This window comes from Sceloporus occidentalis, unplaced genomic scaffold, assembly GCF_023333645.1.
Source record: "Sceloporus occidentalis isolate IW3139 unplaced genomic scaffold, rSceOcc1.0.p SCAF_19, whole genome shotgun sequence".
Lineage (NCBI taxonomy): Eukaryota > Metazoa > Chordata > Lepidosauria > Squamata > Phrynosomatidae > Sceloporus > Sceloporus occidentalis.
In genome coordinates, this window is record NW_028316999.1 from 13959409 (window position 1) to 13971839 (window position 12431).

The following is a 12431-nucleotide window of genomic DNA, read 5'->3' on the forward strand; positions in this document are numbered from 1 at the left end:
TTGTGGTGAAACAGCTGAGTAACCCTGACACGGGGATGGAAAGGGCTGTTCATTAATAAACATGTGAGTAACCCTGACAGTACCCCCCTCTCAAGGACCCCCTTCTTTGTGGGTGGGTCCAGGCTTCAGCAGGAAGTGGGCATGGAATGGACGAAGGAAGGAAGGAAGAAGGGGGCATGGACATCAGAGACTGGGACCCAGGAGCTTTCTTGTGGACCAATTGGTTGCACACATGAATCAATGATCTTGTGTATTTTGTATTCCTTATGATTGTCAACCGAAACGTGACATGGAAGTCGCAGAGAGGTGGTGTAGCTGTTACACACCAAAGATTTCAAAAGAGAAACATGGAATACGTTTGAGATGCGCATGCTAGGAGGGAGGTCACGCACATAGGCTACAGGGTTAACCCTTTGAAGTACAAGGAATGGCCCAACGTAATAGAGTGCTAGTGTTTGTGAGGAACACAGTCGTAAGGTACGGGAATACAGCCAGACCCAATGGATAGAAACTGCTCCAAGGCATGGTTTGCTAGTTCCGCTGCACCATTGAATTGCGGATGGTAGACTGAGGAAAAGGAAAGATTAATTCCCGTTTGCTTACAAAAAGCGTGCCAAAATCTAAACAGACTATCTACCCCGATCTGAGATGATCAGTTTGGGTAACCCATGTAAACAAAAGACTTCCCGAAAAAAAATCGAGGTGAACTTTTGAGACATAGATTTTTAAGGGGATGCAATGCAACATCTTAGAAAACTGGTCAACAACCATGAGAATTACCGTATTACCATGTGAGACTGGAAGATCCACAATAAAATCAATGGACAAGTATGTCCAGGGTCGTTCACTATTCGGTATAGGTTGAAGGAGGTCAACTGAAAGATGTCATGGTGTCTAATTTTGGGCACACACAGGACAGGCAGCTACAAAGGCAGTGACATCTGAACGGAGACTAGGCCACCAAAATTGTCGAGAGACGGCCCATACTATCTGGTTTTTACCTGCTAGTTTGGTGTTGTGATATGTGCTTAGTGGCGGTTATCTGGTACAAAACTTCAACGACCAGTAGGTTTCTCTGTAGGAGCATTGGCTTGTGCAGCCAGAGTCTCTTCACCTAGAGAATCATTGGAGTGGAAGATATCTCCTCCTTTTATAGAAAGAGAACTGCCGGGATAATGCGTCTGCTTGAATGTTTTTAGTACTGGGAAAATAGGAAACCACATAATTAAATCTTGTAAAAGGATTTGCGGATGAACTCCCAGTGCAGAGCATCCGCAACATACTCCTCCCTCGCTTGATTCTCTGCTTCAGACAGTGGGTATACGTGGCCAAGATGGGGGAATGGCACCAGGTTGGAGGTCAATTGTGCAGTCATTAGGCCAGTGTGGCAACAAAACACCGGCCTGACCTCTGTCAAATCCTGGATTTCTTGGTTCACTGCAACAAAGAGACCTAAACACTGGTCCTGTTGGTCCATCCTAGTGAACATATTAGGTGTAGATGGATTGCCTTTACCATCCAGATTCATGACTCTTGCGTAATGTTAGGGACCAGGAAAAAGACAGAGACAAAGTATAAAACAAAACCCCTTTATATATATATATATATATATATATATATATATATTAGTACATTTAATACATGAACATATGCTTTTGGGAAGGTTTGTGTGTGTGTCTATGTGAAAACACACATCTGTCTGTCTCCTCCATAACTGGGCTATGCAGGAACTCTTTGGAAAAAGGTGTTGGGTGAACCAATTTTTGAATTGAAAGAATATTTTAAAAACGAAATATGTATCAAATCTAAATGGAAATATTAACCCTTTCTCGCCTGTACTGGCTCACGATGCAATGCATTCGCGACAAAGCCTGTACATATACAGGCTGATGTTACATACCTGCATCGCCGTGATTGGCGGCTTTGCAGCATCCACGGAAGCCTCACAAGTGCTTCCTAAGCATAATCGGTGTTGCTGACAGGCCTCTATATCGAGGCATTCAGCAACACAATCCCCTCTACTCCGATCACCTTGTGAGAGCAACCACAAGCTACATCAGTAAATGGCATTGCTGCCACTCACAAGATGGCGGCGCCAACTGTCAACTGTCACTGTTCACAGAGGGTCATCCAGGAACTGCATTCAACCATGCAAGTCAATGGAGCCCAGCTAACTAATCACAATGTGATTTGTAAAATAAAAACATAATTAAAAACATTAATAAAAATAAATAAATTTTGTAAAAATAATTCCCCACTGTCACCAAAAAGTACAAATAAATAAATATATATATATATACATATATGTATATATACCGTATTTGCTCGATTATAAGACAAGGTTTTTTTCAGAGCAAATGCTCTGAAAAATACCCCTCGTCTTCTAATCGGGGTCGTCAAATAGAGGTCTTATTATGAGACTAAGATCCAGATCCCCCACACCGCTGCAGGGGACCTGGATCCTCCTGTCTCCCCCCACACACACTTACCGGTGCTTCCTGCTGTATTGCCGGGGCAGCGGGTTGACGTCTACGCGATCCGCGTAGACAACGTCCGCTGCAGCCGGAAGGAGGTGTGGCTAGCAGCGGGGGTTGTCTGCGTTCGTCGCGGATACCTTCCCCGACTGTCAGAGATCAGAGTTCCCGGGGCGGGGAACTCTGATCTCTGACAGCCGGGGAAGGTATCCGCGACGGACGCAGACAAACCCATGCTGCCAACTCCACCTCCTTCCGGCTGCAGCAGAAGGAGACGTCAACCCGCTGCCCCGGCAATACAGCAGGAAATTGGAAGCACCGGTAAGTGTGTGTGTGCGTGTGCGTGTTAAATGGGGCATTTCTGGAATGCCTTATACCCCTATATGCCACTCTGGCACTTAGGGGGTTAAAAGGCATATTATGGGGCAGAGTGGCATATAGGGAGGTATAAGGCATTTCAGGAGGCAGAGTGGCGTTAAGGGGGCATTTAATAGAGCACTCTGCCTCCTGAAATGCCTTATACCTCCCTATATGCCACTCTGCCCCATAATATGCCTTTTAACCCCCTAAATGCCAGAGTGGCATATAGGGGTATAAGGCATTTCTGGAGGCAGAGTGCTCTATACAATGCCTTTTAACTCCCTTAATGCCACTCTGCCTCCTGGAATGCCTTATACCTCCCTATATGCCACTCTGCCCCATAATATGCATTTTAACCCCCTAAATGCCAGAATGGGATATAGGGGTATAAGGCATTTCTGGAGGCAGAGTGGCACATAGGGGGTCAAAAGGCATACCATGGGGCACAGTGGCATATAGAGGGTTAAAAGGCATATCATGGGCCACAGTGCCACATTGGTGTGGCAAGCCTGGGGGCAGATGTGCGTAACTGGGGGACAGGTTGGAAAATACAAGGAAATAAAAACAAAAAAAATATTTTTCTCAATCATAGCTTTTATTTAAAAAAATAGTTTACATGAATTAACATTTACTGGTAAAACTTTTTTCCTTTAGGGTCGTCTTATATTCAGGCTTTTTCTTTTTTAGGGGCAGTTATGGTTAGTGGGGTCGTGGAGTTAATTAACGACCCCATCAACCATAACTGCCCCTTAATTAGCCCTAATGACCCCATCAACCATAACTGCCCCTAATTTAACCCTGAAGACCCCATTAACCATAACTGCCCCTAAATTAACCCTAAACACCCCATCAACCATAACTGTCCCTAAATTAACCTTAACAACCCCGTCAACCATAACTGCCCCTAAATACCCCATTAACCATAACTGCCCCTAAATTAACCCTCAACACCCCATTAACCATAACGGCCCCTAAATTAACTCTCAACACCCCATCAACCATAACTGCCCCTCAATTAACCCTAAATACTCCATCAACCATAACTGCCCCTTAATTAGCCCTAATGACCCCATCAACCATAACTGCCCCTAAGTTAACCCTGAAGACCCCATTAACCATAACTGCCCCTAAATACCCCATTAACATAACTGCCCCTAAATACCCCATCAACCATAACTGCCCCTAGATTAACCCTAAACACCCAATCAACCATAACTGCCTCTAAATTAACCCTCAACACCCCATCAACTATAACTGCCCCTAAATTAACCCTCAATACCCCATTAAGCATAACTGACCCTAAATAAACCATTGACACCCCATTAAGCATAACTGACCCTAAATAAACCCTCAACACCCCATTAACCATAACTGCCCCTAAATACCCCATTAACCATAACTGCCCCTAAATTAACCCTAAACACCCCATTAACCATAACTGCCCCAAATTAACCCCTACCTCCCCTAAGTTTCAGCAGCCCAAATATTAATGTTATACTCACAGTTAGATGAGTGTCTTAGCCATGTGGACGCTATAGGAAATGGTCAGGGTCAATTGTCAGTGTGACTGCAGGGAGGGACTGGTAAGTAGTAACTGGTGTAAGTCACACTAAATGAAACGGATTATAAAACGAGGGGTATTTTTCAGAGCATTTGCTCTGAAAAAACCATCATTTTATAATCTATAAAAATCGATTCAACTAATTGATAATAAAATTAATTGGCAAATATTTTCATTATCGATTATTATCGATTTTATCGATTAGTTGTTGCAGCCCTAAAAAAAATCACTAAAATAATACAATACATAAACAATAAAGTGAGCTAAGTGATGTAATTGTGACATCACTGGCATTAATAACATGTCTAACTATACTGCACTGATAACAGGGAAAATAAAATATAAAAAGATATTAATAAAAAAAGAAAAAACCCTTACATCCCATTGCCCTAACACAAAATCTAAACGTTTACTCCCCCATGGGCCTTGACATTAACGTTATAGGACTGCCTGTTTTGGTTCCTGAGCTTTTCCTGTTTTGGTTCCTGAGCTGTTCCTGTTTTGGTTCCTGAGTTGCGGCCAGCACCCCACAAGTGGACTCCAAAGCTGAGTACCCTGCAAGTGGGCAACCTGCCTTGTGCCTTGCAAGTGGGCAGTCTGTTGTGTGTGCCCCATCCAGAGGGCTTCCAGTCGTGTGTGCCCCATCCAGAGGGCTTCCTGTCGTGTGTGCCCCATCCAGAGGGCTTCCTGTCGTGTGTGCCCCATCCAGAGGGCTTCCAGTCGTGTGTGCCCCATCCAGAGGGCTTCCAGCCAAGAGACTTTCCATATATATGTTGTTGTACCATCATCTGCAATACAGATATTAACTGCATATCATGTCTGTGGTTTATTTCCTGTTCCTGTCTGAAACAACCCCAAGCCATCATGCATCGTCGGGTTCAGACAGAGCCCCTCGTATCCCCTGCACCTGGGCTCCTATCAGACCTGTTCATCCGGTCCGTGACAAAGGGATGGATAGGACTCTCTAGAAAGAAAAAACCTAAGGATGTGGGGTATTTCCGTAATCTGGAGATGCAGCTAAACAATTTTGGCAGGTTTTCTCTGCCGTAACACATACCCTGTGCAAAAAAATCTAAGCAACACAGAAGTGTTGGTGGAAAAAAAGCGCAGGAAATCATTTCTGCGGCCACATTTGACAGCGATTGGTGGCCAAATAGCTACATGAAGAATGCCCATATACCCCTGATACGAAAGTCTGGGTTGACTGCTTTACAGAAATATATACTTTTGTGGGTATTTTTGGTTTATTTGTTTAAAATTAGAGTTGCAATCCCATCATACCTAATGTAAAGATTCTATAGCTTTGCAGATAATAATGTAGATCCCTGCTGTATGGAAATTCTATATAAATTAGGTATTTCTGAAATCGGGACACCTGAATTGATTAACTTGGAGGGGATTTTCCATCACTTTACCTAATTTTGTGAGGATACAGAGAGGAAAATATATTAAAAAAAAAATAGGGTTTTTTCTAATTTTAGTTTTTACTAGATTTCTCATCCTAACTTTTCAGCTAATTATATAACTATGGTATCAAAAGAAAGCTCCGTCTCTCCTTGAACATACAATATATAGTTTAAATGGGTACAGTATTTGCAGGAAAGGGGAATAGTCACTGAACCGCAAAAATGGCAAAATTGCTCTGGGACTTGAGGTACCAAAAACCCTTGGGACTAAAGGGGTTAAATGCATGTATTTATGTACATGAAATAAAATACAATAAGTCCTTACAAAATGCATTTAACCAGTATATATATATGTTTGTAGGGGTACATACAAGAAATATTATGTTCTGTTGAGGTTTATACTATATTGTATAGTTAGGCATCATGTACCTTCTAGCATTTTGGGGTTTTCTACATTTCAAACCTGTATTCTGGTAGAAAAACACACTTTATTTTACTGATATTATTTTAACATTGGTATGAAGAGCTGTCTACTAGAAAAAAAATAAGAAATGTTCATACATACAATTAGCATCAATTTAAATTAAATTGGTTCCTTTTGTTCTAGTATTAGTTTGGTACAGTGACTAATTGATGTTTTCTTAGAGATGTCTAAAAGTAAGCTAACATGTACAAGTGAGCTAACATGGAACCTCACCCTCCTTTTAATTTAATTCAGTTCAGGTTTGATAATTATAGCAATTGCTTTCTTTTAAAACACATGCTGTAAGGATTCACAAAGGCATTTTTGATGAATGCTTATTAGCATGTGTGATTTCAAGGAGACATGAAATGTTAGAATTAGATGACATTAATTTTGGAACATTCTGCTGCTGAGATTTCTTTTTGTCATGAATAGATTACTTTTAGCAACTGTTGAAAAGTTTGTGTCCAGTTCCATTTTCCCTCTTGTGACACATCTCAAAGTTTATCAAAACAAAGTTAAAGGAACAGTATGGCAATCTTTTAAATGTGAGAACACCAAATAAACAGCGCTTAAAACCAGACCAACACATTTATATTTTCAATAAACATGCGGCTCTAATAGTGTATTTTGGGCAAAGCACATACGCCCGGAGTTTTATATAAAGCCTGCCCTCTTATCATAGATATTTGGAATGCAGGTGAGCTTATGTGTTCTGCATGCAAAATACAGTAGTAAAGCCTCAAGTTTATTGAAACGATAGCTGGCAATTTGTTTTCGGCTTTAAATGTGTTTATTGTTCATGTCCTGCTGCTGCCCAGAAAATATGGAATAAATGTGGACATAATGTATGCCAATATCTAAAGTGTATTAACACTTGGTTTATGATTTGCATTTGCCTAGTGCATCTTATAAGTAGCATTGCATTTTAGTATAGAGTTAATTCAACATGGAGAACACACATTTGCCAATATACAATTAACAATACACAAATTTATTATATACAATTAACAATAACATGAACATACTAGTACAGAAACCTTGTCTTTAGCGTTTATCGTTAATTAGAAAACCCTAAACCCCTGACCTCATGAAAACACAGTGTCTATCACTCTAGTAGGCAACTTGAAACCCCTGACCCAGTACGGATCATTTTATTAGGCAACTTGAAACCCCTGACCCAGTACTGGTCACTCTATTAGGAAGCTTGAAACTCTTGACCCAGTGCTGTTCTGTCTACCCAGACCAAGAGTTGATCTCAACATATTTTCCCATCTTTGAAGGGTTCAGTAATAGTGTTTTCACTGCCGAATATATTCTTTTCTACCCCTGACAAATAACATTTGTACTGGCCCACTGCTTCTAACTGGCTTATTTACTGCACCTGGAAGAGTCAATCTCGTGTTAAAAAGTCAGGAAGTCTTTAATAAATTTTCTCTGAATTGTCTCTGAAATTCTAGCGCTATCTCTGGCTGTATACCATTTACACTCACTGTATCTCCCTATACAGGAAAGTCTGTAGTAAGTATTTTAATACAATTGCTGGCATAATATAAACAGAAATATACATGCATAGTACATATACAGGCTACTATTTTCAGCCTGATGAGTGCTGATGAGGATTTGTTCTCACATATAAATATAGAGTCTAATGACTATCATTCATTTGTTAGGATAACACTTTTTGTCATTATCAACCATTGTTGCCATTACTTGCAAGAAGCAGGCTTAATTTGTATGTACAATGTAAAAGCGAGTTAAGTGGCAATAAGCAGAATTAACTTGACTCAGTATAATTATGTTATTATTGTTTCAGGAATGGTGTATAACATCAGTCCCTACATGGAGTATCACCCTGGGGGAGAGGATGAGTTGATGAAAGCCGCTGGAGCAGATGGCACTGATCTTTTTAATCAGGTATGTTCACAGCTGGAAAATTTACACTGGTTAATAGTTGTTAGAAAAAGAAGAAATAATAATAATTTACGAACATAGTTTGCTTGTTTTCCCCGGACATGTACATATTTTAAAAGACGCACATTAGTTGTACCTCATTCATTCCCATATACAAAAATATAATTCGTTTTCTGTGGCTAAACAAAATTTAGGGTAAGAAATGTACTATGTCACTTATTTGTCATATCTTCACCTTAACCTCTTCAGTTGCATTACAGGTCCCAGCATGCTTAACAGTCTGATGTGAGTCTGATTGTAGTTGTGGCTCACAGTTGCTGGCATGGCTCTGACAGTGGTTAAAATTCCAACTGCTTGTGAGGGGAACCATAGAGAAAGGAAAGAGAGCCTGAAATGGCAGACATAAAGGAAAGGAAGCTGAAATGGGACAAAAAGGAAAATAACTAAAATCAGTAATAAATAAAAAAAGTAGACGTATATGGAGTTTTAATTACAATACCAGTTAATGTCTAGCAGCTTAGAAAATCTTTATAATGTTTTTCTTATAGGAAATGTTTTATTGTTGTGTCATTACAAATGTAAAAACAATATTTATATAATCATTGATAATGCTGCTTTATCTGGGGATCTGGTAATTTTGAAAAACAAAAGGCCCTTACCAACATACAATGAGATGTATATTTTTTTGTTGACAGGTTCATCGCTGGGTTAATTATGAATCAATGTTGAAGGAATGCCTTGTAGGTAGGATGTCTGTGAAACATTTCCCAGTATCTAAAGGTACGCTTTGAAGTAAAAATAGTAATTCTACAGAATTGACGTGTAGGACTTCAAAAAATCCCTCAAGACCCAGTGTTTAGGGATTTCTATTAACTAACATCCTAATTCCCTTTCTCCCACCTACTTTAAGCTTAGCTTTTCTAGCCCCCCCAGCTTTCAGACTGAACTTATGTCCTTAATATTATTACCTAGTCTGACTGGTCCATTGCAAAGAATGGCAATTTTACCTCTTGTGTAATATACTTTAACTCTGTCTAGATTGTTAGTTTGCTTGAGAAGAGCCCTCCTTAACTTTTGTCATAATTGTTATGTTGTGGCTATTCAGACCCCTGTGCGCATGCTTGGAAAGCTCCCCCATTAATTTCAGTTGGAGAGATTTTTTGCCACCAATTGGCTGCTTCAGGCAAAGAATTGTCAGACCACGGAGTAGGAAGCAGCTGCATAGCTGTAGCTTCTGCTTAAGTGCCTTTGTGTTTTAACACCTTAATGACCAATGACGTGGCAGACACAATCACATGCCTGGCACGTCATGGCATTAAATAAGCTTAGAAAGCAACCTAAGATAGCTTTGTTTGCTTAAACAGTGTTGTTGTAATGCCTCAATGGCATTCAGCAACATCAAGAACTTTAGTATGGGCCCCCTACCGAGAGCGTCAACGTCCGCAATATACTGTATGGTGGGGCATGCTTGATTGAAAAGGGCTTCAATGGCTTGAAAACCCAAAAGCCCGCCCACCCTAGGACTCTCTGTGACCATGCCACTGCAAGAGATTTTTCCTCTCCCAAGAGATAAGGGAGGCCATTAAAAAATAAACATGTTTCCAAAGAGGGTCTCTTCAGACCCTCCCATGCAAGTCAGTAGAGCCCAGCTTTCTCATCAGAATGCGATTATTAAAAATTATGCAGTGATGTCACCATCAGGGAAACCATCCAGTTCCAACACAATTTACCAAAAAAGTCTAAAAATATAAAACATACAAAAAAAAACGACGTTTATTTTTGTGAGCAAGTGCTAAAATGAATGCGATATTTACTGGAAATCCTGTCATGGAAAGAGTTAACATACTAGCATTTAAAATATGTCTAGTTTAGAAAAAATATATGGTTTGATGGGGTAAATATGGCCAGGTTCAACGATGTCCCAAATAGGGGATAGGTACAGACTGACCAGATGTCAAAATAAAAATCTCAAATGTGACTTTTTAGCCCCAAGTAACCCAATAAACTCATGCATGGGTGGTATCACTGTACTCTGGGGATGTTGCTGAACACATATTGGGGTGATGTTTGTCAGTGACATATACCAAGGGGCTGTAAATTTATACTTAAACTTTGTGTGAAAAAAAACAAAAAATAACTACCACAAACTTACAAATACCACCATCTGAAATACCCTCTATTTTTCAAAAAAATATGAAATATTATGGAACACGGAAAATAATATTTTGCATTTAAAGCATGCTGTATGGAATGTTAAACTTTCCCTTTAAGAGTAATTTTGTGCCTTCTTTTAACATCAGTTGTGGGAAAATTACTTGAAGAGATAATAAGTAAAATTAGCATGGGTTTATGAAGAATAGATCTTGATCATCGTATAAACGTTATGGATTTACGTCACGTTTCAGCTTCACTAACTATGTAACTGCTTCTAGAATACAGTTCTTTATAACTTAATATACAGCCCTGCGTAGGTTACCCACAGTAAGAAACACTGTATTCGGCTTCAGTACGTGTACACTTTGTACATGCGCTTGTATTAATGGCTTATGCCAAATGGAGTGCTGAAGTAAATGCCACATTAGAGTAAATGCTTTCCAGTAATAAGCAAAAGTAATTCAAGTGATTTTTTATTTTTTTTTTATGTTTAATAGCTGTATATAATTACTTCACTTCATGTTATAGCTAGTTTACCTTAATGGAAGTAGTGCTAATATGAGTGGTGCTACATTGTGATCTATGAGAGTAACATTTAAATATGATGGTCTGGAAAATGATTAGATCATTTCCTAGGGTGAATTTGCCCAAAAAAATTTTTGTGGGAAAAAATAAACTCTCTCATTAAAAAATACAATTCAGTTATATAGAACATGTAGGAAATTTTATATTCTGTATTTACGTTTGCGTTTCAGTTACTCAGCCTTCACAATTCTGGCTAGCTTACAAAGCCCTCCCTAAGCAAAAAATGTATTATGTATGTATGTATTTCCTTGACATCTCACAGGATAAAGAGACTACACATCTAGGTGTAGGGTAGGAAGAACAAACATTTAAAAGGTACCTCCCTTCTTGTTACCTTGTGGTTTTCTTTTGATTAACCTTTGGTAAATAGATGTCTCATATATGGCTTTTTATCCTTTCTTCCTTGTAGTAGCTAGGTCCGTTTTGCACTGGCTTCTACAGATCATGCAGCAGCTGCTGAGGGTTTGCATTTGTTCAGCTGCCATTAGGCTGGCTGTCGACTTTCTTTGTGATGGTTCTATGGAGAGTGTCCGAGTGTCAGTGGTTTTGTGTCTGGTCAGCTGCCTTCAGCAGACTTAGGGTAGGGTCTTGGTCCTGGTCGCCATGGCGACTAGAAACCACTTCCTGACGCCCACAGTTTTGCAGGGTGCCTGATTCAGGATGGCAGAAGATAGGGAGTGGCGTGGCTGGCCTCCACAAGGGAGTAGTGAATATGTGTGTGTACTGTATACTGTAGTGTCAGAGTCAGTGTGTACATTTATGGGGCTGAAGTCAGTATGTATATAGTGCTACAGTCAGTAGATGCAGGGGCATACCTAGAGTATTTGGCACCTGGGGCAGATCCTGTATGTGCCCCCCCCACAAACACTTTAAAACTGCATAGCTTCTGGCGCAGACATTGAAGGTGGTACAGCGTTACTGTTATCATTAGATACTGAGGCAGACATTGACTGTGGTACAGCATAACACCTACCACTATATACTGAGGCAGACATTGACGGTGGTACAGCATAACATCTATCACTATATACTGAGGCAGACATTGACAGGGGTACAGCATAACACCTATCACTATATACTGAGGAAGACATTGACAGTGGTACAGCATAACACCTATCACTATATACTGAGGGAGACATTGACGGGGTACAGCATTACACCTATCACTATATACTGAGGCAGACATTGACAGGGGTACAGCATAATACCTATTACTATATACCAGGGCTCGACAAATCCCAGGCGCCAGGTCGCCATGGCGACAGAGAATTTTGTCCTGGCGCCTAGGTTTTGTCAGCCTCTTACATCCATAAAAAAAATGTGGATGTAAGAGGCTGAGTCACCACACGGGGGCGCTGCTGCTGCTGTCTGCCCAGGAGTCTGGGCAGACAGCACAGCCACTCAGAGCCCGCCCCCGAGCCTGAGACCCCTCCCACAGAGTGATCCTGTAGGCTGAAAACACGGTTGCTGGAAAACCAGCAATCGTGTTATCAGCTGCCACAGGCAGCTTCAGG

The 12431-nt window shown here is 40.5% G+C and overlaps 1 protein-coding gene across 1 annotated transcript in view; it reads left to right on the forward strand.

Moving 5' to 3' along the window:
* LOC149302477 (cytochrome b5 reductase 4-like) overlaps window positions 1–12431 on the forward strand; it is a 72811-nt gene that overhangs the window by 5956 nt on the left and 54424 nt on the right. Inside the window, exons 3-4 of the mRNA XM_089482658.1 lie at window positions 8081–8181; window positions 8874–8958. Coding sequence (XP_089338784.1) covers window positions 8081–8181; window positions 8874–8958 — 186 coding nt within the window. The remainder of the gene's footprint in view (window positions 1–8080; window positions 8182–8873; window positions 8959–12431) is intronic.